Here is a 23554-nt window from a genome sequence, read left to right as displayed (position 1 = left end):
CACACTCCAGATTTCTGTTTTTTCATCCTAATTATTGTGTCACAGTAAAATAACAATTTGCACCTTTAAAGTTGTAGGAACGTGTGTAGTGGTTAGCACTGCCGCCTCACAGCAAGAAGGTTCTGGGTTTGAGCCCAGCAGCCGACGGGGGCATTTCTGTGTGGAGTTTGCATGTTCTCCCCGTGTCTGCGTGGGTTTCCTCCGGGTGCTCCGGTTTCCCCCACAGTTCAAAGACATGCAGTTAGGTTAACATAGGACGGCCTTGGGCTGAAGTACCCAAAAGTGGCGGCACGTACGTATGCAGCGGCTTTGCTCTCCTGTGATGAACTAAATTTCGTTGTACGTTTGTGCAGTGACAATAAAGGCAATCTATTCTATTAAATCAAATGGTGTTAACCCTCCAAAAATCCATTTTAATGCCATCTTGTAATGCAACAAAATAGGACAAACACCAAGGGGGATGAATACTTTTGCAAGACACTGTAGCTGCCATCATTATGCACAGTATCTTGCCCATTCATTTTAGTGAGTTTGTGAATATTAGTGAGCATAATGAGGAGAAAAGAACTGCTGTGAGAAAGCCCGAGTGTATATGGTATGTGGAGGTCTATTCTTAAAACCACAGACATGTCATATATTCTAGTCGATCTACCCATGGCATCTGGCTCAGCTATTATCACAACACGTACGCTTTGAAAAGCTATCAGCTATAAACATGATAAAACACCATTTACTGGTTACCTGGAATTGACAGTTCCACCCAGTCACAGACTTCCCCACACTTCAGCGAGTCTGAGTGTGAGCCTGTGCAGCCAAGAGGCTTCTGTGGTTGGCATTCTCTGCATGTTTGTGAAGTCATTTTTCCCAGTGGAGCCATAGTGTATCTAGCCTCAACACCAGGCATTGCCTGAATGCCCGATTTGCCCGACCAAGACATTCGGGCAGAAATATTTTAGCGAGTTAGGCCTATTCGGCACACCTATGGTCAGCTTCTTTAAACACAAATGATTTTCGAGCGAGTACATTACAAAAAAAAAAAAAAACAACAACAAGACGTATTAACCAGCATCCTTGCCTCCCCTGTGATCATTTTTGTTTTTTTACTTCCCATTTGTAACCGCGATTCTGATTGGCTCGCTTCAGGCGCACGTGCATGTGTGCGTGTTCTTAAAGTGGTGCATTAATGTTTAATAATAATAATAACAACAACAACAACAACATCTGTCTTGTATAGCGCTTTTCATGGTACTCAAAGATGCTTCACAGGAAGTTCAAACACACACACATACACAGATACAGTAACAGATAAATAGTAGACAAAGAAAGAAAAAAATAAATAAAAATATAATAATAAATAAATAAATAAAGTCCACCAAGTAGGGGTCAGGATGTAATTCCCGTGGTGTAGCAGCCACAGTCCCACCAAAAGGTGCACGAAACCAAGTCCCACATCTCCAGCACTGCCGCCGTGACGCCGTCAGCAACATCACTCGAACACCACGCCATGGATCCACAAAGCGAGCAGAGAAGCTCCGCCACGCAGAGCGCTGGTGTGTCCCAAACCGCCTGCACAGCTGCCGCGAGACCACCGAGCAACATCGCTCGGAACATCACGCCAAGCATTAGCGCAGAGCGCTGGACAACCATGAAGTAAAATGAGCAACGAGCTCAATGCAGTCCACAGCTGGGAGCGCAGGCATCGCCCACGGCGAACGAAGGCCTGGAGGGAACTGACGCCCAAAACTAGGTCCGGAGCTACCCACAACCGGTGGAGAAAACACTCAAACAAACATCAAACTACACAAACACACAGGAAAAAAAAACAAAACAAAACCCTATCAAGTAGCATCTGTGATCAAGAATTCACAGCAGTCAAAAGAATCAAAAGTGACTGGAGATCGCACACACACACACACACACACACACACAGTGCGCGTGTACACAGAGACAGACAGAGAAAGAGATACGTTTGTGAGTAATTCTATGGAAGTGTGATGCCTGCTGGAAGAGAAGAACAGAGAGGATTGGGAATCGAGCGGCAGTCATTTGTTTACACCCGATACCAAAACTTGTAGCGTCCTAGCAACCATCGCAAAGACGCAGACAAAAAGCCCAGAAACTCCTATTTACCCAGGCAAAAACGATACAGGATTTATCTTGTGTCCTGATCCCCAGATCTTTAACCCAGCCACATATAAAAAGTTGTACACCTCCTTGCTCTTCCAGGTCATTTGCCCTGCAGGGCAAAAGGTGTCAAAAAGTTAATGTTGAGGCCTGTGTATGGTATGAGAACACAGAATACAGAAAGCCCGACCTAGCGACTGGTGCTTTTGACACCACTTTTTCATGCACCCGCTACATGTCACAACACACAATCCTCCTCGGTCTTCTTTTCATTCAAGTTATGAGACGGAAAAATCCCCAAAGCTGCAATTCATGGACAGTCCATTACACATACAATCTGTCAGTCTCCATTTGATCACAAAACAATAAAGGTTTCCCAAATCAGCATATCAGCAACTTCAGATCAATATTAGTGTCCTCTGCTGCTGATTTTCTGAATCGAGCCAGGAAGTTTGCCTACTCTACCAGTGCCGCCATGAGTGAAAAAGTCACATGATTGCATTCCTGCACACCAAAGCTCTTTCGGTTTTAACACTTTAGAATTTTTTCAAAAGACAGAAATCTGTCTGTAAACAAAAACTTCCCACTTCTGCTCTTGTATTTTGCCCTTGGTCTCCACCTTTGATATCTTGTCTGTACGTCACTTGATCATTGTCTGTTTCTCAACTTTGATTTTTGATCACTGATTTGGATCTGTTTGCCAGTGTGTTTTTAAATAAAAACTCTTCCAGCGATTACATCAGTCTATCACTTGCATTCTCTCTGATAGACGAAGAGTACCTAACATTGATAAATAGCCATGACAACAATACTTACAGAGTAAAGACTCGAGTAAGGCCAAGTTTACATTAGACCGTATCTGTCTCGTTTTCTTCGCGGATGCACTGTCCGTTTACATTAAAACGCCGGGAAACGGGAATCTGCCAGCGTCCACGTATTCAATCCAGATCGTGTCTGGTCCGGTGCTGTGTAAACATTGAGAATACGCGGATACGCTGTGCTGAGTTCTAGCTGGCGTCGTCATTGGACAACGTCACTGTGACATCCACCTTCCTGATTCGCTGGCGTTGGTCATGTGACGCGACTGCTGTAAAACGGCGCGGACTTCCGCCTTGTATCACCTTTCATTAAAGAGTATAAAAGTATGAAAATACTGCAAATCCTGATGCAAATACTGCCCATTGTGTAGTGATTGTCTTTAGGCTTGCCATCCTTCCACTTGCAAGTGGTAAGTGACGCGCATGCCCGATATGCACTGAAATCACACACACAGCAGCTCAGTCCCGAATCACTGCTTGTGCGCTTCACTCGCGCGCTCTGTGAGCTGCGCAGGGCCGGACTGCGCACCCTCCAGAGGGCACTCGCTGTTCAGGGCGGAGTGATTTGGAGCGCAGGATGCCTGCGGAGCTGAGCATATCCGTGTATTGGCGTTGCTGTGTGCACGCGAATCGTGTATTGGCGTTGCTGTGTGCACGCTAAACTTTTTAAAAACGTTAATCTGATGATCCGCTGATACAGTCTAATGTAAACCCCACCTAAAACTGCTTCTAGCTCGTAAAACAAAGTCCTTTTAAGGGATTTTTTTGAAGTCCGTGATCACCATTCTTGATAATTGTTAATAATCGACACCTAAGCAAGGCTAGATAAGCCTTTGTATTACAAGTTTAACATGTATTGTTAACTTGGCTGTAGACTTGATTACTTATTATTTGTCAGGTCCCCCCTTAGAAAATGTTTAATGAGGTGTACGGTATGTGCATTTTAATTTCATCAACACAGCACTGCATCAGAGAAGCTGACCATAGCAGCACAGTGCATGCAGAATAACAGTAGTGATAATAATAATAATAATAATAATAATAAAGCATGAGAGCAAGCATGCTCTATTTCAGCTGCAGGGTTTTTGCCCAGAATTCACGCACATCCTGAGTAACTTTAGTAGAGAAAAATTATGCAACTTTAGGTCTTTTTTTATGTGCTTGAACTTTAGAAACTTAAGTTTCTAACTTTGCACTCAAGAATTTTGAAGCTGTTCTTCCATGCTAGATGGACAGCATAGCATTGTAACAGCTCAGTTTAAGTTAAGGCATCATTTTAAGAATTCTGTTACTCTATAGCATTGTGACAAATACTATGATCAACTCAAATGGCTCCATCATTTCAACCATATACAGCTGGCACAGGAAACAAAACCGCATTCTTCCACAACCATGGTGCTACATAAAACACAGGATTACATGAGTGCACGTGCAAACATCACAAGATAATTACTAAATAATTACTAAAACAGGGCTATAATAAATGTACCTTTAAAAAAAAAAAACAAAAAAAACACCACACCGACCAGTCCGCATTTCTAGTGCGAATGAAGCAGTGAGCAGTAACTAGAAACTAGCAAGAGTTTTTGCACCATTCTGTGTTGATGTAAACACACAGGCAGCCTCCATGAGCCTCACCACAGGGAGATACATTTCTGTCGGTACAAAACCAGGCGAGCCCATCTCGCTGAATAAACTACCTCTAAAGCTGCTTTTACACGGGCGTAAAAGTCCTGGCACAGGAGGGACTTGGACTTTGACGCATGTTAGTTAAGTAATATACTGGTGAGTTAAACCTGTTGAAGTCTTTGTTAGCAAGCCAACTACACTGACATGATAGTTAGCTGCTTACCCAAATTAAATGCAAAGACCAAACTTCTTGAACCAATTATCTCTCCTAATTGCCTGTAACCACGACCATCCTCTGTAAGCTTGGAAAGATGTCCAATTCAACACTGTGCAGTGAAAACTATAGTGCTTGTGAACACCTTTCCGGATCGGACACCATACAGCATAAGACAGCATTTCAGAAAAATTCTGATGTGCTGTTTAAATAAAAAAAAAAAAAAAAAAAATCACTTAAGCCTATAGAGGTTTCTACAACCTGAAGATGTGGCAGCCATCATGAGGTCTATAGAAATCACAAAAGGAATTATTCAGGGGGAAAATACCATCACTAGATGAAAGCTGAAACAGGCCAATTAGCACTACACATTTTACCTTCATATTTCTTGAGATCACTCTCTCACACACACACACCTTAGCCCAAAAACAGGTATAACAAGTTAATACAAAAACAGTAGATCATACAGTTAGGTCCATATATATTTGGACACTGACACAAATTTTGGTTTTTTTACCTATTTACTGAAACATATTCAAGTTATAGTTATATATTGGACATGGACATAAAGTCCAGACTTTCAGCTTTCATTTGAGGGTATCCACATTAAAATTGGATGAAGGGTTTAGGAGTTTCAGCTCCTTAACATGTGCCACCCTGTTTTTAAAGGGACCAAAAGTAATTGGACAATTGACTCAAAGGCTATTTCATGGGCAGGTGTGGGAAATTCCTTCGTTATGTCGTTCTCAATTAAGCAGATAAAAGGCCTGGAGTTGATTTGAGGTGTGGTGCTTGCATTTGGAAGATTTTGCTGTGAAGAAAACATGCGGTCAAAGGAGCTCTCCATGCAGGTGAAACAAGCCATCCTTAAGCTGCGAAAACAGAAAAAACCATCCGAGAAATTGCTACAATATTAGGAGTGGCAAAATCTACAGTTTGGTACATCCTGAGAGAGAAAGAAAGAAAGAAAGAAAGAAAGAAAGAAAGAAAGAACTGGTGAACTCATCAATGCAAAAAGACCTGGATGCCCACAGAAGACAACAGTGGTGGATGATCGCAGAATAATTTCCATGGTGAAGAGGAACCCCTTCACAACAGCCAACCAAGTGAACACCACTCTCCAGGAGGTAGGCGTATCAATATCCAAATCTACCATAAAGAGAAGACTGCATGAAAGTAAATACAGAGGGTTCACTGCACGGTGCAAGCCACTCATAAGCCTCAAGAATAAAAACGCTATATTGGACTTTGCTAAAAAACATCTAAAAAAGCCAGCACAGTTCTGCAAGAACATTCTTTGGACAGATGAAACCAAGCTCAACCTCTACCAGAATGATGGAAAGAAAATAGTATGGCGAAGGCGTGGTACAGCTCATGATCCAAAGCATACCACATCATCTGTAAAACACTGTGGAGGCAGTGTGATGGCTTGGGCATGCATGGCTGCCAGTGGCACTGGGTCACTAGTGTTTATTGATGATGTGACACAGGACAGAAGCAGCCGGATGAATTCTGAGGTATTCAGAGACATACTGTGTGCTCAATTCCAGCCAAACCGATTGGTCGGCGTTTCATAATACAGATGAAGAATGACCCAAAACATAAAGCCAAAGCAACCCAGGAGTTTATAAAAGCAAAGAAGTGGAATATTCTTGAATGGCCAAGTCAGTCACCTGATCTCAACCCAATTGAGCATGCATTTCACTTGTTAAAGACTAAACTTCAGACAGAAAGGCCCACAAACAAACAGCAAATGAAAACCGGTGCAGTAAAGGCCTGGCAGAGCATTAAAAAGGAGGAAACACAGCGTCTGGTGATGTCCATGAGTTCAAGACTTCAGGCAGTCATTGCCAACAAAGAGTTTTCAACCAAGTATTAGAAATGAACATTTTATTTACAATTATTTAATTTGTCCAATTACTTTTGAGCCCCTGAAATGAAGGGATTGGGTTTAAAAAATGCTTTAGTTCCTCACATTTTTATGCAATCATTTTGTTCAACCCACTGAATTAAAGCTGAAAGTCTGAACTTCAACTGCATCTGAATTGTTTTGTTCAAAATTCACTGTGGTAATGTACAGAACCAAAATTAGAAAAATGTTGTCTCTGTCCAAATATTTATGGACCCAACTGTATATACTAATATATAGAAGTTCATGATTTTCTTTGGTGTATTCTTTTTCCTTCTCCTCTTGACCCTCTGCTTCTCGTATACACTGACACTCTTCTCATTCAGTTCATCACGGATTTGACAAATCAGTTGTCTCCATTCTGTTCAGTCCTCTACCTTTGCTTTCCGTTGGTTAAGTGTATCACCACATTTCAGAGCATTTTTGCACATCTTTATAACTTAAATTAGGTCGACCATCAGAATGTGTTCCTTCAGTTAATTCACCATACAATAGGGATTTTACCGGTCAATCATTGTTCATTCTGGACAAATTACCTCGCCAACATTGTTTTATTTCTAGATCTTCCACACATGCTCTAGTGAGAACAACTTCATTGCTGATGTAATGGTCCCATTTTATCTTTCGAATTCTCCTTAGATGGTGCTGTTGACTTGTACAGAGTCCAAGTTTCACTACCGTACATTAGTAGAGGTATAAGGCATTGATTGTAGACTTTTACTTTGGTGTAAATGGTGAGGTCATGCGAGTCGAAAATTCAATGGCGTAATTTTCCAAATGCATAGGATACTGCTTTCGATTTATCAGTCAGTCAATCTACTAGGGGTGGGCAAAAATATCGATTACGGCGATATATCGCGATACTTTGTCTTCCGATTCAATATCGATACTCAATTTGAATATCGATATTTTTTCAAATAATAAATCATGTTTCAGACGGGTTGTAAATCCAGTACGACTTCCGCACCTCCGCTCCACAAGGTGTCGCTGTGCCGCTACCTCACTGCAAGGCACTCTTCGTCTTCTCTTTTTTTCCCGGTGGTTGCAGTGAGGAAAAAAAACAAGCAAGCATGGCTGTTAACGTAAACCTAGAGACGCCGCCGAACTTTAAGGCAGATGTTTGGAGGCACTTTGGATTCCAAAGGAAAGGAGAAAAAAAAACTGAGCTGGACAAAAAAAAAAAAAAAGGACACACTTTGCAAAACCTGTTTTGCTCCAATTAGATATTCAGGTAACACAACAAACTTGCGAACTTACTTAGCACGACACCGCCCCGACATATTAGCTCAGCCGGAGCCACCGAAACCCGACCCGAAGCAAACTACACTGGACAGCGCCAAAGTCCTCCCGTCTACTTCAGTGATGTGTGACTTACTGTAACTGTGAACTTAATTTTGTCATTTAAGGCCAAAGGCAAGAAGCTGCTCTTTATTTTGCATTTTCAATTTTAGTGTATGCAAGACACTGCATTTTATTTTGAGTATTTACTCAAAGTTCAGAAGAAACATGATTCACTGAGGTTTCAATTCAGTTTCAGTGTGTGGACACTGACCCACACTGCACTTTGTTTCATAATTGTGCTCAGAGAGACTAAGATGCACACTGCACTTTTCAATGTGTTTCAGACAGTGTGTTGTTCCTGCAAATGTGTTGTAACTTGCGCTTGTATAGTTACGATAAAATGGCATGGATAATTTGAATTACATTGTTTTGACTCAGTTTGTCCCATGAATTATCACCATCATCTGATGTACATACAACTCGGATTTTAAGATGCATAATGCAGTTTACATTTTTCAGTGAACTATGTAGAATATCGCAATATCGTATCGTATCGTGACTCAAGTATCGTGATGCGTATCGGATCGTGAGGTCCTTGGCAATACCCACCCCTACAATCTACAAGCCAACCCTCACCTACTGTCATGAGTTTTGGGTAGTGACCGAAAGGATGAGATCAGGGATACAAGCAGCTGAAATGAGCTTTCTCCGTAGGGTGGCTGGGTTCACCCTTAGAGATAGGGTGAGGAGCTCAGACATCTGGAGGGATCTCAGAGTAGAGCCGCTGCTCCTTCATGTCAAAAGGAGTCAGTTGAGGTGGTTCGGGCATCTGATTAGGATACCTCCTGAGTGCCTCCCTTTGGAGGTTTTCCGGGCATGTCCAACTGGGAGGAGATCTCAGGGTAGACCCAGAACACACTGGAGATATATATAATATATAATCATCTGGCCTGGGAGCGCCTTGGGATCCCCAAGGAGGAACTGGAAAGCGTTGCTGGGGAGAGGGATGCCTGGAATACCCTGCTTAGCCTGCTGCCACCGCGACCCGACTTCAGATAAGTATAAGAAAATGAATAGATAGATGGATGGACAGAATATTGCTTGAATACATGCTGTTAATTCTTCCTTCATTAAACAGTCATTAGTTACGTAGCTGCCATGACACTTGAAACTACTGACATCCTTTAAGTTCATGCTCATCTCATTCTCATCTCATTATCTCTAGCCGCTTTATCCTGTTCTACAGGGTTGCAGGCAAGCTGGAGCCTATCCCAGCTGACTACAGGCAAAAGGCGGGGTACACCCTGGACAAGTCGCCAGGTCATTACAGGGCTGACACATAGACACAGACAACCATTCACACTCACACCTATGGTCAATTTAGGCCAAGTTTACATTAGACCGTATCTGTCTCGTTTTCTTCGCGGATGCACTGTCCGTTTACATTAAACCGCCTGGAAACGCCGGGAAATGGGAATCCGCCAGGGTCCACGTATTCAATCCAGATCGTGTCAGCTCTGGTGCTGTGTAAACATTGAGAATACGTGGATACGCTGTGCTGAGCTCTAGCTGGCGTCGTCATTGGACAACGTCACTGTGACATCCACCTTCCTGATTCGCTGGCGTTGGTCATGTGACGCGACTGCTGAAAAACGGCGCGGACTTCCGCCTTATATCACCTTTCATTAAAGAGTATAAAAGTATGAAAATACTGCAAATACTGATGCAAATACTGCCCATTGTGTAGTTATGATTGTCTTTAGGCTTGCCATCCTTCCACTTGCAAGTGGTAAGTGATATGCGCTAAGATCTCACACACAGCGGCTCAGTCCCGAATCGTGGCTCGTGCACTTCACTCGCACACTCTGTGAGCTGCGCAGGGCCGGAGTGCGCACCCTCCAGAGGGCACTCGCTGTTCAGGGCGGAGTGATTTGGAGCGCAGGATGCCTGCGGAGCCGAGCGTATCCGTGTATTGGTGTTGCTGTGTGCACGCAAATCGTGTATTGGTGTTGCTGTGTGCACACTAATTGTTTTAAAAACGTTAATCTGATGATCCGCTGATACGGTCTAATGTAAACATGGGCTTAGAGTCACCAGGTAACCTAATCTGCATGTCTTTGGTCTGTGGGGGAAACCCACGCGGACACGGGGAGAACATGCAAACTCCGCACAGAAAGGCCCTCGTCGGCCACAGGGCTCAAACCCAGACCTTCTTGCTGTGAGGCGACAGCGCTAACCACTACACCGCCATGCCGCCCATGCCAAGTTCATGCTATCGATGAAAAATTTGGCTTCTGGTCCAATGCACATAATTTCAGTTTTTGAGGTGTTGATGCATAGACCCATCTTTTATGCAGTGAGGAGAATTTGTAAACCAGCAGGGAGGTCACTGAAGATTGCTATATCATCTGTGTATTGTGCCTCTCTGATGTATGTGGTGAGAATTAGTCTTACTCTTCAGTCTTCTGAGGTCAAATAAGTCACTATCACATCGAAACCTGATTTTGATGTTGTGAGTGTTCTTGATCTTGTACGCAAGCCAGAGAAGAACAGCTGCATATATGCCAATAAAGTGTGGGAGCTAGTTTACATCCTTGTTTAACACCAGTGTTGTAGTCAAAAGGTTTTGTAAGTTCACTGTCAACGATGAGTCTTGCATGGACATTTGTATATAACTTATTGATAATTCTGATCTGGAAATCCTAGTTCAGTGTCGAAGGCTTTGGTGAAGTCAACAAAAGCTATGTACATATTTCTTTGCTGCTCTCTTGAGTTTTTCCATCCATTGTCTAAGTGTAAAAATACCGTCGATAGTGCTTCTATCCAGACAGAGTGTGGATAAAATATTTTTGCCAGTTTGAGTCTTTGCAAAATAATATCAGCAAACACCTTTCCAACGGCACTTAGTAGTGTGCAAGTACCGCACTGACTTCTATCGCCTTTTTTGAAAAGTATCATTATGTTAGGGTCAGTCAAATCAGTTGGGATGTTTTCCATTGTCCAGAAGACAGTTATGATTGAAAATTGAAAGGCTCTTAATTGGGCACCTCCATTCACAAGGATTTCAGGTAACACTCCATCTGGACCAGGACTTTCTTTTCCCTAGTTTGGTATTTTTGACAGCTTGATCCAGCTCACCTTCAGCGATCGGGTCATCTACTGGATGTTGTTCGATATCCTCTACAATATTCAGATCTACTCATCTCTCATCTCATTATCTGTAGCCGCTTTATCCTGTTCTACAGGGTCGCAGGCAAGCTGGATCCTATCCCAGCTGACTACGGGCGAAAGGCGGGGTACACCCTGGACAAGTCGTTAATGCTAAATACCTTTAGTACTTTAGCTCAATATAACTTGACAATACATCTTCTACCGGGGCAATACTACATTTCGGCAAAACATACAAACACATAAGACTGCCTTTTGCACACATCCAGGGCTGCTGATTCACAAGCTAAATTTCTTCTTTTAAAAAAAATTTATATTTATCTGCAACAAAACTCTCGCAAATTAAAAAAAAAAAAAAAAAACACATACATTTTTACAACCATCAATAAAGAAAGGACGGTATGCGTCCCTCAAGCACGAGCTACTTACATGAAACCGAACCAGTACCAAATGGTTTACGGATTGTTTTACAATCAGGGTACAAAGTTTGTGTCACAGGGGTCCAAAATTCAAATTGATTCAAACTGGTTCTTGTACCAGTTTTTAAGTGAAGAACAAGTTAAAGAACAGATTTCAGATAATTTTTTACGTGTATGGTAGTTTTGTGTAATCTGCTATAAGATAACAGGGCTCGACATTAACAGTAGCCCGATTGCCCAGGGCAACCATTCAATAGATTCGGACAACCAGACTCTCACAAATGCTTGCCCGATCGGGCAACTACCCAAATATGTCAACTTGCGTGAAAAACGATGTTTATTCATTCATATTATGCTGAAATTCCATCACGATTTGCGATTGTTTGACTCGGAAAGATTATGTTATGTTACATGTTATCATTACAAGATGTTCAACAACTAGCGGAATTCACATTTGCACATCGCGGGCTCGCAATGCAGTTTCCCATTGCTAATAATTATCGCGTAGTGCATATTCAGTGTTCTATTCAGACCCTCCAGGATTTTGCGATGTTGCGATTTGCAACTTCAACGCAAATTCAACCAATCCCCGTGAATTCAGGGCGGTGTTGCAATTATATCCAATCACCGCAACTTTCCCGCAAATTTGACCAATCGTTGGCGTCGTCTTGAGGTGACGTCGACAAACTACCTTCCGCCTTACTTCCGTGTATACGTTCAAGAGAAGCAGCATGTGCGCAGTGTTGCCAGATTGGGCAGTTTTAAGTGCATTTTGGCGGGTTTTGAAAATATTTTGGGCTGGAAAACATCAGCAGTATCTGGCAACATTGCATGATGTGCGAGTCAGTGTTTATATAGGTTTAAATTCTGTTACTGAAAGTGTGTTATGTTTACAGTGAAGGACTGTGTGCACTTTACATTATTTTTTTACTTAATACAAGAAATTAATGGATGCCAACACTTTTGCCAAAATGGTATTTTATTTTCCATTGTTTAGGCAGCTTTAGCATCATACTGTGAAATCCTGTTCAAATTGGGGTTTTTTTCTTCTATGAAGCCTGAGCCATTTATTTTGTTAGTTTATAATTATTGTTTAATTTAGTCTTCAGAAAAGACTGCCTGCACACAGTACTAGTATTAATAGTTTTTTTTTCTTACATGAAAGCTGAGGCATTTATATTATATTTTAAGGTAACTTCATGTTGTGCTGTGAGGTTCTATGCACTTTTAAACTTTTGAACCAACAGGTGCATTTGGATAAGTAAAGCCTATTTTTCTGCATTTTTGTAGTCCTGGTAATTTTTTATATTGGTAAAGTTGTTTATAGGGCCATCTCTCAGTGTCTTTGTTTTTTTAATCAATAGTTTTTCAGTAATAACTTAATATTTAACATGTCACTCAATTTTAAATCACAAAGAGAAAATCACAATAATTCCTCGCAACTTTCACTTCCTCCCGCAATGTAATCGCAACAAAAACCTAAAAAACACCGCAACTTTCATCGCAATTTTTTGGAAAACCCCCCGCAACATCAGACATTTTAGCCCGCAACAATCACAAAAAGGCCCGCGAAATCCTGGGGGGACTGAATATTGGTATGTCCTTCACTACATGACTAATTACCGCATTACTCGCACAGAGCGCTAGTGTCAATGCTTGTTGATACAGACAGCATCTGAGAAGGTTGAATAATAAATAAAATAATAATAATAATAATAATAATAATAATAATATGTAACATTTGGGCAACCATGTTCTGAGTTCGGGCAACCAGATTTCTACAAATGGTTGCCCGAATGGGCAACCATGTCTCAAAGTTAACATAGAGCCCTGGATAAAGAAAAGTAGCAAAAATGTTATCAAAGACTCCTTGTCAAAAATGAAGTGATTCTTGGAGAGGACATTTTTTTTGACAATTCAGAATCCACTACTTCCATAGTGCTTTTAAATATAAGGCTGTCAGCTTTGTGTTAGTTGTCTCTAATATTTATGTCCCAATATCTTGGCCGCATTTTAGGATGAAAATAATCATTTTAGATGTGTTATTTTATACTGAAAAATTAGCTGTCTCGGAGAGGACTTTTTTTTTTACACAATTACATACTAATTTGATCAAAATAGTCTGAAAACTTACTGGCATTCAACATTAATACTTAACTATGTTTCCAATGATATGGAACCAAATATTTGTTTTATGGTATAAAGAATGATTTAAGTGCATCCCTTTTGGAGCTACCTGTGGTCAAAAAAAGCACTTTTTTCTAAATGACACGAGTAATTTTGCTAAATATGACACATATTGCCATACATTCACCAAAAATAACGTCATCACCAATTTTTTTTTGCATGGTAAATAGAGCTATCACAGGGCTACAATAAACAACCAAGTTTATTTAGTCAAGCCTTTTGATATTGAAGATAAGTGTTAAATGTGATTTTTAGCTTGCGTACCCTGATTGTAAAACAACCCTTACCGTAATTTCTGCTTTGAAACATTACGGTATCTATGTGGGATTAAGGCATTCATGGTGTTCACATTTCCAGGGGCGATTCCGAGGGTTTGGTTTTCTGGTTCACAATATTTCTAACAAAACCCGCTGTCGGATCCCTGGTCTTTTCACAATCCGCCCAAAGCAGTTGAATAAGAGGAATAAATATTTTTTTAAAATTAAATTTTTCCTTTTAGTTTTAACGGAAAGTATGAATTATGCATGCAATACACACAACAAAAAGTTTATACAAACATGGTTGCATGGGATGAGATAACCTTTATCAGATTTACGGGAAACAAACAAGCTACTTATAACTCCACCGAGCTAAATAAGGCCAAGGAGGGGGAAAGTGACAAGAACATGCTCAACTACAAGTCATTCCTTGCTAACTAGCTAGCTTCTAGTGACCGCACCATGATCATGCAGATTACCTTTCTCACAGGGCAGGCACTTCCATCAATTTTTAATTCCCCTCGAAATATAATACATGCATGCATGCATGTGTTTTAGAAACAGCCATTTTTCGCCTCAAAAAAAAAGTTTTCAACTTTCACGCAAAATTCGATTCGGTGCACTGTGCTCAGAGCACATTTTGGCAGGAAGCGTCTTTCAGCCGATCGCGCAGGCGCACAAGCATTATTTTACCATGTTAACAGCAGTTAGCCCGGAGCACTATTTAGCACGATACAGGTCCCGGCTGGGTGAACACAAATCTACTGGCTTCTCTCCTGCACTTACCTGCCTTGTCCTGGAGGCTCCATGCCGGGCCAGTGCCACGATGACTTTTGCTACTTGTGCATGGGTTCAAACATGTCAGACCTAACAAAATAATCGATTCTATATTTGCTGTTTGCAAGTACAGCTCTGTTAAATGTTCCCGGAATGCAGTTTCACTATCCGTCTGCAGAGTTCGAGCTCGGCTGTGCGCACCCGGACGCCATATTTCCACGACTATGAGGGAGTGCCAATCATTGCTACTACGGCAACTCGTTCAGTACAAAGGCAACCCTTAAAGATAGGCGACTGTTTGGTCAGGCTAACCCCAAAATACTTGTTACAGAAGAATGTTTTATTCTAAAAATAAGGAATTAAGTCGTACTGGCCAGGATAAAACGGTTACTAAAGTGAATGAATCGTGCAATGAATGATTTGTGCAATGACAGTTAAAGGTATTCTATTCTGAAAGAACTCTGGTACATGGAGTTCCACTGAGATTTTTATTTGAGACAAATAAAATTACATCTCACATAGAGAGACAGAGAGCATTGCGAAATACTTTATTGCAAAAAAACATTTTGCAATAATTATTTAGCAATACCAAGTTTTCCTTATGGGGTTTGTTTGTTTGTTTGTTTGTTTGTTTGCATTACTCCTCTTTTATGTCCACTTTTGACAAAGGGATGGTTTGGCAAGTCATTTTATTTTAGCTTTTAATCATAAAAGTGTCACAAGTCACAATTTCATTTTTACCTGTAAGAATATAGTTTTCACTCGTAACAATTCGAATTCAAGATATCTGCAGTTCAAGTTTTTAAAAGTCAGAATTATGGCAAGTTGTTGGATATTAACCGTGGCTTTCTAGATATCAGGAATATTGTTTCTGCATGTGGAAATTTTATTTTCGCTCATAAAAATTCAACTATCTAGATCAATTACAATTGATATATATCTATACCTACCGGCTACAATTATTGACACCTTAACGATCTTTTAGCCGTTGCAAAGTAGAAAAGACTTTCAATACGTAAATTGTGCATGAATAATTACTCCAACTTTCACTGGAAAAAGAAAGAGTTGAATACTTAGCGTATCAGATCACGTGACACCATTCCATAATTATCGACACCATTCCACAATTATTGACACCCAGATGATTATTTATTATAATAATAATAATAATAATAATAATAATAATAATAATGGTATGTGGTATTAAGTTAACAAAACATAGTTTTTAAAATTTGTTTTACATAGACTTATATTGAGTACAAAATATCTTGTAGATAAATACATCAATGTTGGTGCTTGTGTAAATGAGAAAGTAATTCTAATGTTTGTAAACAAATGAACTGATAATGTTTAACCTGAGTCAGAGAATCTTTTTGTTCCACTTTCTACCCACTTTCTAAGTATTTTCTCAGATCACATTTTGTTAATCATTTCTTGTTGTTTGTATTAATTTCTAGTTTTGTAGTTTACCAATAAATCTCAACAGGCAATTGACATTGAAACCACATGAAAATCCAGGTCAAAGGTCTCATGTCATTCCTCGAACCAAAATATAAAATGTCTACTGATATTGTAATATGTGGTAGATATTTACAACAAACTGCAAAAAAATTGTTTTCTGAATGGAAGAGAAAAATCTGAATATTTCAAGCATGTAATTTTTTATATTTATATATAATTTAATTTAATTCCAATCCAATCTAATATCCTATTTACTGCAATAGGATTCTAAATACCCAATAAGCATTACATCCTGTTATGAATCAGAAAAAAAAATATTATAAATCACAGCACTTTTATTGTTCTAAAGTAATTCATCTACTTCAACAAAGATCGATGCAGAACAGTTGTAAATGTCACTTAATTCCACAGGGTGTCAATAATGGTGTCAATAATGGTGAAAGTGATTGCTATTAACGACACCTCACATGACTTCTCAAACGCGTGTTTAGATACAAAATGACGACTGTCAAATAAAAGAGTAAGAAACAAAGTAGGTTTTGACAAGGAGATCATGAAATATCGGTGAATATGATAAGTAAAAACATTTCCACGATCTTTCCACCATGCTTACCTGCGATGATAACGTCCAGGTTTTCCTCAAATTGCTGATCGCACAAAAAAAAATCCATCTCAGGTAACGAGCTGTGTCATCAGACGACAAGATCAAAGGGCGAAGGGGGTCTTCTGGTTGATTAATTAACCAATAATAACTGTTGTAACTGAGACTCACCTTTGTAAAATTGTTTTTTATTGGTAAATCTGAAAAGGTGTCAATAATTATGGACTGTCGATAATTGTAGCCACCGCTCTAGTAAGGATTTAATTTTCAATAATGGTAAATTGAAATATCACATGTGAAAATTACATTTACTGATATAAAGAATTTTTTTTTACAAGTGGAAATTGCATTTCTGATATTTAGATTTGAATTATTTCAAGTGAAAATTAAATTATGTCAAGTAAAACCTGCATTCTTACTATTAAGGATATCACTTTCACTAGTTAGGACTGAATTATTAAATGTTCTAAAGTTAATTAGGCAGCGATCATTTGCATTGTTTTTTTTTTCAAGAGACAACACCAAGTACCATGTGTTAATTTTTTTCTTTTTAAGTCATTTTCAAAAGTGAGTACAGTTTACATGTTAACACATTGTGCAGAACATGCAAGCATTTTGATTTTTTTTTTATTGTTAAATGGTTTTCCAACTGTTTAAAATAAAGATTTGTCTGGGGTGACATACACAAGATTAGGCCATACTGTTTCAGATTCAAAATGAACAAAGGAGATTTCTGAGGACCTCAGAATAAGCGTTGTTGATGCTCATCAGGCTGGAAAAGGTTACAAAACCATCTCTAAAGAGTTTGGACTCCACCAATCCACAGTCAGACAGATTGTGTACAAATGGAGGAAATTCAAGACCACTGTTACCCTCCCCAGGAGTGGTCGACCAACAAAGATCACTCCAAGAGCAAGGCATGTCATAGTCGGCGAGGCCACAAATGGACTCCAGGGTAACTTCTAAGCAACTGAAGGCCTCTCTCACATTGACTAATGTTAATGTTCATGAGTCCACCATCAGGAGAACACTGAACAACAATGGTGTGCATGGCAGGATTGCAAGGAGAAAGCCACTGCTCTCCAAAAAGAACATTGCTGCTCATCTGCAGTTTGCTAAAGATCACGTGGACAAGCCAGAAGGCTATTGGAAAAATGTTTTGTGGACAGATGAGACCAAAATAGAACTTTTTGCTTTAAATGAGAAGCGCTATGTTTGGAGAAAGGAAAACACTGCATTCCAACCTAAGAGCCTTATCCCATCTGTGAAACATGGTGGTGGTAGTATCATGGTTTGGACCTGTTTTGCTGCATCTGGGCCAGGACAACTTGCCATCATTGATGGAACAATGAATTCTGAATTATACCAGCAAATTCTAAAGGAAAATGTCAGGACATCTGTCCATGAACTGAATCTCAAGAGAAGGTGGGTCATGCAGCAAGACAACGACCCTAAGCACACAAGTTGTTCTACCAAAGAATGGTTAAAGAAGAATAACATTTATGTTTTGGAATGGCCAAGTCAAAGTCCTGACCTTAATCCAATTGAAATGTTGTGGAAGGACCTGAAGCGACCAGTTCATGTGAGGAAACCCACCAACATCCCAGAATTGAAGCTGTTCTGTGTGGAGGAATGGGCTAAAATTCCTCCAAGCCGGTGTGCAGGACTGATAGTTACCGGAAACGTTAAGTTGGAGTTATTGCTACACAAGGGGGGGGTGTCACACCAGATACTGAAAGCAAAGGTTCACATACTTTTGCCACTCACAGATATGTAATATTGGATCATTTTCCACAATAAATAAATGACCAAGTATAATATTTTTGTCTCTTTCATTTAACTGGGTTCTCTTTATCTACTTTTAGGACTTGTGTGAAAATCAGATGATGTTTTAGGCCATATTTATGCAGAAATATAGAAAATTCTAAAGGGTTCAAAAACTTTCAAGCACCACTGTAAATGCCCCACCATGGGATTATGATGAGCCGCATGGAATAAAAGTTCCCTACGGCTTTTCTGGACCAGCAAATAGGTTGTTTTCTCTCATGTTTGAGTGTCCTGCATCACTCAATATAACCTATCTTTAATAACTAAAAAATATGGGTAGGAGAGTGCAATGTTAGACTGAAGGTTTTGACCATTGATTACTCTCACTTGGCCAAAAGCGTGCCTCAGAGTTTTGTCTTACAACTTCTCCTACAGGAAATCCCGAAGGGAAATCTGAGCAGAGGGGCAGATCCCTCCCCACCCTCTGTGACCCCCTGACATGAAGCCCTGGGACCTTCTCCCCAGATAATGCTGCAATGAAATACCCCCAAGGTGCACTACAGTAAGACCCCTCTACAAACAAGTGCTTTATTAACATTTTAAACCCCGACCAATTTGTCCCCAGGATTAGTGGAGGGGTGAGGTGAGGACTAACCGCCACCTCCACACTATGCTTTTCACCCCTGAACTGGATAGTGACGAGCACCAGTGGATACTTGTGATCATTCCCATGTACACACCTCACCTTCACTAATTGTGCATTTCCCAATGCCCCGCATTGAATCAGACTTTGATGAATTGTGGTCTAATTACAACCCAAGTTCACCAAGGCCTGATACGGTATGTACCCCCTTGAATACTCACTGCCACTTGGTATGCTCCCACTCAATCAGGGGAAGCCTGAAGTGCTTCAGGAATGCAGATCAGAATCCCCACCTTCTTAAGGAGACACTGGTCCCGGAAATGCCCAGCTTTCCCGCTGTGCCTGCAGACCTGCCTGAACTTTGTCCCAATCTTGGTGAGAATGGATAGTTCCACCTATGGAGAGAGAGAGGGAGATAGTGGCAGTATTGGCACACAGGTACAAGGAGGTGAGGAGAAATGGGGTGTGACATGGGTTCAGGGAGTGGGCTTCAGGGGAATTGGCTCCCATTTCCATGGTACTGGGGTAGGGGAGGGACGGGGGGGGGGTAGTGCCTGCTCCTGGAAACACTGCCAGATGGTCCAGCCAGACTGCCTCCTCCAGCCACGCCATGTGGTGACACTGAAGCCAGGCCAAAGTTATTCTTCGCAGTCAAACGACAAACTGCTTCACTGCCACTCAGTCAATGATGTCCTTATTGTCGCACTCTCCAGTCAGCAACCACTGTCGACAAGTGTCTCGGAGCTGTTGGACAAAGGAGCCCATCTCACTGTATGCCAATGCACAGACGCACTGGTGATGTTGTTCCGGTGCGCGACCAACCCCCTGCAGAATAGCCTGCTTCAGGTTTGGATACTCCAGCAGGTTGGTGGCCGGGAGCTGTTGAGCTCCAACCTGGCTTCCCTCAACAGGAGCAGCAATAGGCGGACCACCCACTGCTAGGTCGGCCACAAGCATGCTTCAGCGACATGCTCAAACAGCTCCACAAATGCTTCTGGATCATTCTGCAGCCCCATGTTGCACCACCTTAAGTAGTTGCATGTGGGGTTTGGCTGCAGTATCCACGGGAGTGGCTGCTGGAGTACTTACTAGCTGAGCCAGGCTCCAGATCACCTGCCGGTCCTCTGCCTAGGCCTGGAGCAGAGCCCAGAAGCACTGCTCCTGATCTGCACACACCGCAATGAGGGCCTGATGTTGAGCTTGGTAGTTGCTGATGAGGATCTGGAGTATCTCCATAACTGGTGTGGACTCCATGACAGTGCTTTCTCCTCACTCCTGGGTTTTTCACCAGTGTAAAACTTGCAAAAAATAGCTCAGGGAACGCTCAGGGAATGGGGGGGGAATTGATAATTCAAGGTACATTTTATTTTTCTTTAATTTCACTTTTCAGTGACTTTAGTTTCTCTCACTTTTCACAAGCACTGGGTAACTCAGCTCTCTCTCTCTCTCTGATTACTGGCTTCTTTTCTGAAAGAACACAGAAGACACACTCACTCACCCTGATACCCTGTAGGCCAATTGGTCTGTTAGTTGCCAACCTCTTATGAGGCTGTCTGCATCTATCTTGAGCACACTTCATCTACCGCCAGCTTGCTAGGCCTGTCGCAGCTTCCCCAGACAGGCAAAGATTCACACACACATTCACACCAATGGGCAATTTAGAGCAACCAGTTAACCTAACTACATGCCTTTGGACTGTGGGAGAAACCGGAGCACCCAGAGGAAATGCATGCAGACACAGGGAGAACATGTAAATTCGACACAGAAAGGTTCGAACCTGGAACCTACAGAAGACACACATAAGTACATTGCCAGTAATCAAATGCAGGTGAGACTCATCATGTGTTACCTGCTGGTTCTACCTGCCTCCTCGCTGCCCACAGCTGATGCTCAACCATGCCCCCACTGTCACAATAACTATATCAGATCAACTATTGCACTGTTTTACTCCCCTTAGAGAGACCCAACTAATTTCACTAATTTTCTCATCAAAATCTTCAACTTGTGTACTAGATCCATTCATCTCATTATCTCTAGCCGCTTTATCCTTCTACAGGGTCGCAGGCAAGCTGGAGCCTATCCCAGCTGACTACGGGCGAAAGGCGGGGTACACCCTGGACAAGTCGCCAGGTCATCACAGGGCTGTACTAGATCCACAATACTTCAAATAGATAATACCAGAAGCAATCAAACCTCTTCTAAAAAATAAGCAATTCTTCCTTAGCACTGGCTATGTACCTAAATCCTTGAAACTAGCAGTTATCAGGCCCTTGATTAAAAAACCTGACCTTGACCCCCTGTCAGCTGTCCAACTACAGACCAGTGTCAAACCTCTCCTTTATCTCCAAAATGCTAGAGAAAGCTGAGGCACAGCAGTTATGCTCATACCTACATAGGAATAACATTCATGAAATGTATGATTCAGGATTTACACTGCAAAAAAAAAATTAAAACTGATTTTGAGAAGAAAATTATAATAGTGAAATTATCTTGCTGCATGGACAGATAATTTTACTCAACAATACATCTTGAAATAAGTTAGTTATAATCTAGAACTAGTTTTAATAATCTTAGAGTTGGTGTCTTGTATTCTTCTAATAGGAAATATTAGATTATTTCAACTATATTCAAGAAATTCTAACTTAAGATGTTATTTTTTTGCAGTGTAGACCTCAACATAGCACAGAGACAGCACTGGTTAAAGTAGTAAATGACCTTCTACTGGCCTCTGCTCAAGGTTGTGTCTCCTTGTTTCTGTTGCTTGATTTAGTGCAGCTTTTGACACCATTGATCATACTATTCTCCTTGATAGACTAGAAAATGTCATTCAAGTTAAGGGAATGGCCCTGTCCTGGCTAAATCAGTTTGTTAATGTCAGTGGTGACTTCTCTATGCATATTAGAGAAATTAAAATCTATATTTTTGTGACAATGCCTATTATTAAAAGTGTTGTACAAATAAATTGACTTGATGGCTAGTTTTTCTACATCATGTAGTGAGATTGGCCTTCATTTACGAAACGAAATTGCTATACAACAAACAACTGCATGTACAGTCATTTCCACACAAAGCTTGGCATTTATCGGTGTGGACATAAGTGGAGGTTGTGATCAATCTCACATTGTCTCACCTCATGTATGCGATCTTCCGAGTCAGCATGGATGTGTGGTGCAGTGTAGTAATAGTGGTTGAGTGGAGAATTGTTATTAGACCATATATTCTCGCTGGCATCTAAGCATATGCAGCCACATATTCATCACTTAAAAATATGTATCATAACAATACTTAAAAATATATTATTTTGAAAAGGCCTACATCAGCTATGTGTTGTATATCCCTAACATAGGCTAAATAAGTATTTTAAATTTGTTTGCAATTAATGGAATTAACATTTTTAAGCATAAGGTTAATTTCTCTTTCATTTTGAGAAAGGCTACTGGTGACATAATAAAATTAAACAATAAAATTAAAATCAAGCAATTAAAAGCAATGGGTAGGCTAACCAATTTGCACTGTGATAGATTAGATGCTTATTCAGTCACCTATTTTAACAAGAGCTTTTCCAGTCATCAAATCTCTACAATGGCACATCTGGCTTTGTTTGAAGACAGAGAAGGTTTTTCAGGAGCACAGGAATTATTTTATGGAGAGTGATGAGTGGCAATTAAGTTGCTTTCATCTCCCAAGGCATCCAGGGTGGTGGTGTTCCAGCACAGGGGGCAGAGGACACCTCTCTCTCTCTCTCTCTCTCTCTCTCTCTCTCACACACACAGTTTGCAGTAGCCTGACTCTGTGGGGTGGGCTCCAGGCCAGTTTGTGTCGCCAAAGACTGAATACCACTAGTGCTGGCCTCACCAACACAGTGCCCACGGGCATCAGGTAGCCCGCTGGGAGCCTGGGAGGTGCCCCCGATGGATTGTTCTAAAAATAACCAGTGACTACTGCACTGTTAAAATCATATTTGGTAATTTAAAAATATATATTTTTTTATTGTTTTCATGTTTTAAGATGCCTTGGAGTTTAATTCAGAAGTATTTTCTAAAAATCCCCCTAACATTTTTAAAATTAAAATAGAAGCCTAATATATATAATTTTCTTTGCTGGATCAAAGTTTAGCCTACTATGCCACTGCACCAACTCCCCTTTGTGTTCAGTCCTCAGTCATTAGCCCACCAGTGGATAGCGATCAACACAGTGCGATAAGTTGTAAATTTTCTGTAAAGGTAATTTTGTAAAAGTGTTTAAATGCGATGTTGGAGAGCAAGTAAAAGAAGACTTACCACTTTCAGGATGAATGGG

At 40.8% G+C, this 23554-nt stretch overlaps 1 protein-coding gene across 3 annotated transcripts in view; it reads right to left on the bottom strand.

Moving 5' to 3' along the window:
* The window catches only part of map3k4 (mitogen-activated protein kinase kinase kinase 4), a 216237-nt gene extending 201230 nt beyond the window's left edge, over window positions 1-15007 (bottom strand). For 2 of the 3 annotated variants that reach the window (XM_060916493.1, XM_060916494.1), the window contains exon 1: window positions 14793-15007. In XM_060916493.1, the coding sequence (XP_060772476.1) occupies window positions 14793-14815 (23 nt within the window). In that variant the 5' untranslated portion in view covers window positions 14816-15007. Of the gene's footprint in view, window positions 1-14485; window positions 14663-14792 lie in introns of those variants that run through there. The other variant, XM_060916495.1, reaches the window with a different exon arrangement.
* Window positions 15008-23554: the final 8547 nt, after the last annotated feature.

The sequence above is a fragment of the Neoarius graeffei genome, chromosome 3 (assembly GCF_027579695.1).
Source record: "Neoarius graeffei isolate fNeoGra1 chromosome 3, fNeoGra1.pri, whole genome shotgun sequence".
NCBI lineage: Eukaryota > Metazoa > Chordata > Actinopteri > Siluriformes > Ariidae > Neoarius > Neoarius graeffei.
The sequence above is the reverse complement of the archived record's forward strand: the minus strand, read 5'-3'. Positions and strand labels throughout refer to the sequence as shown.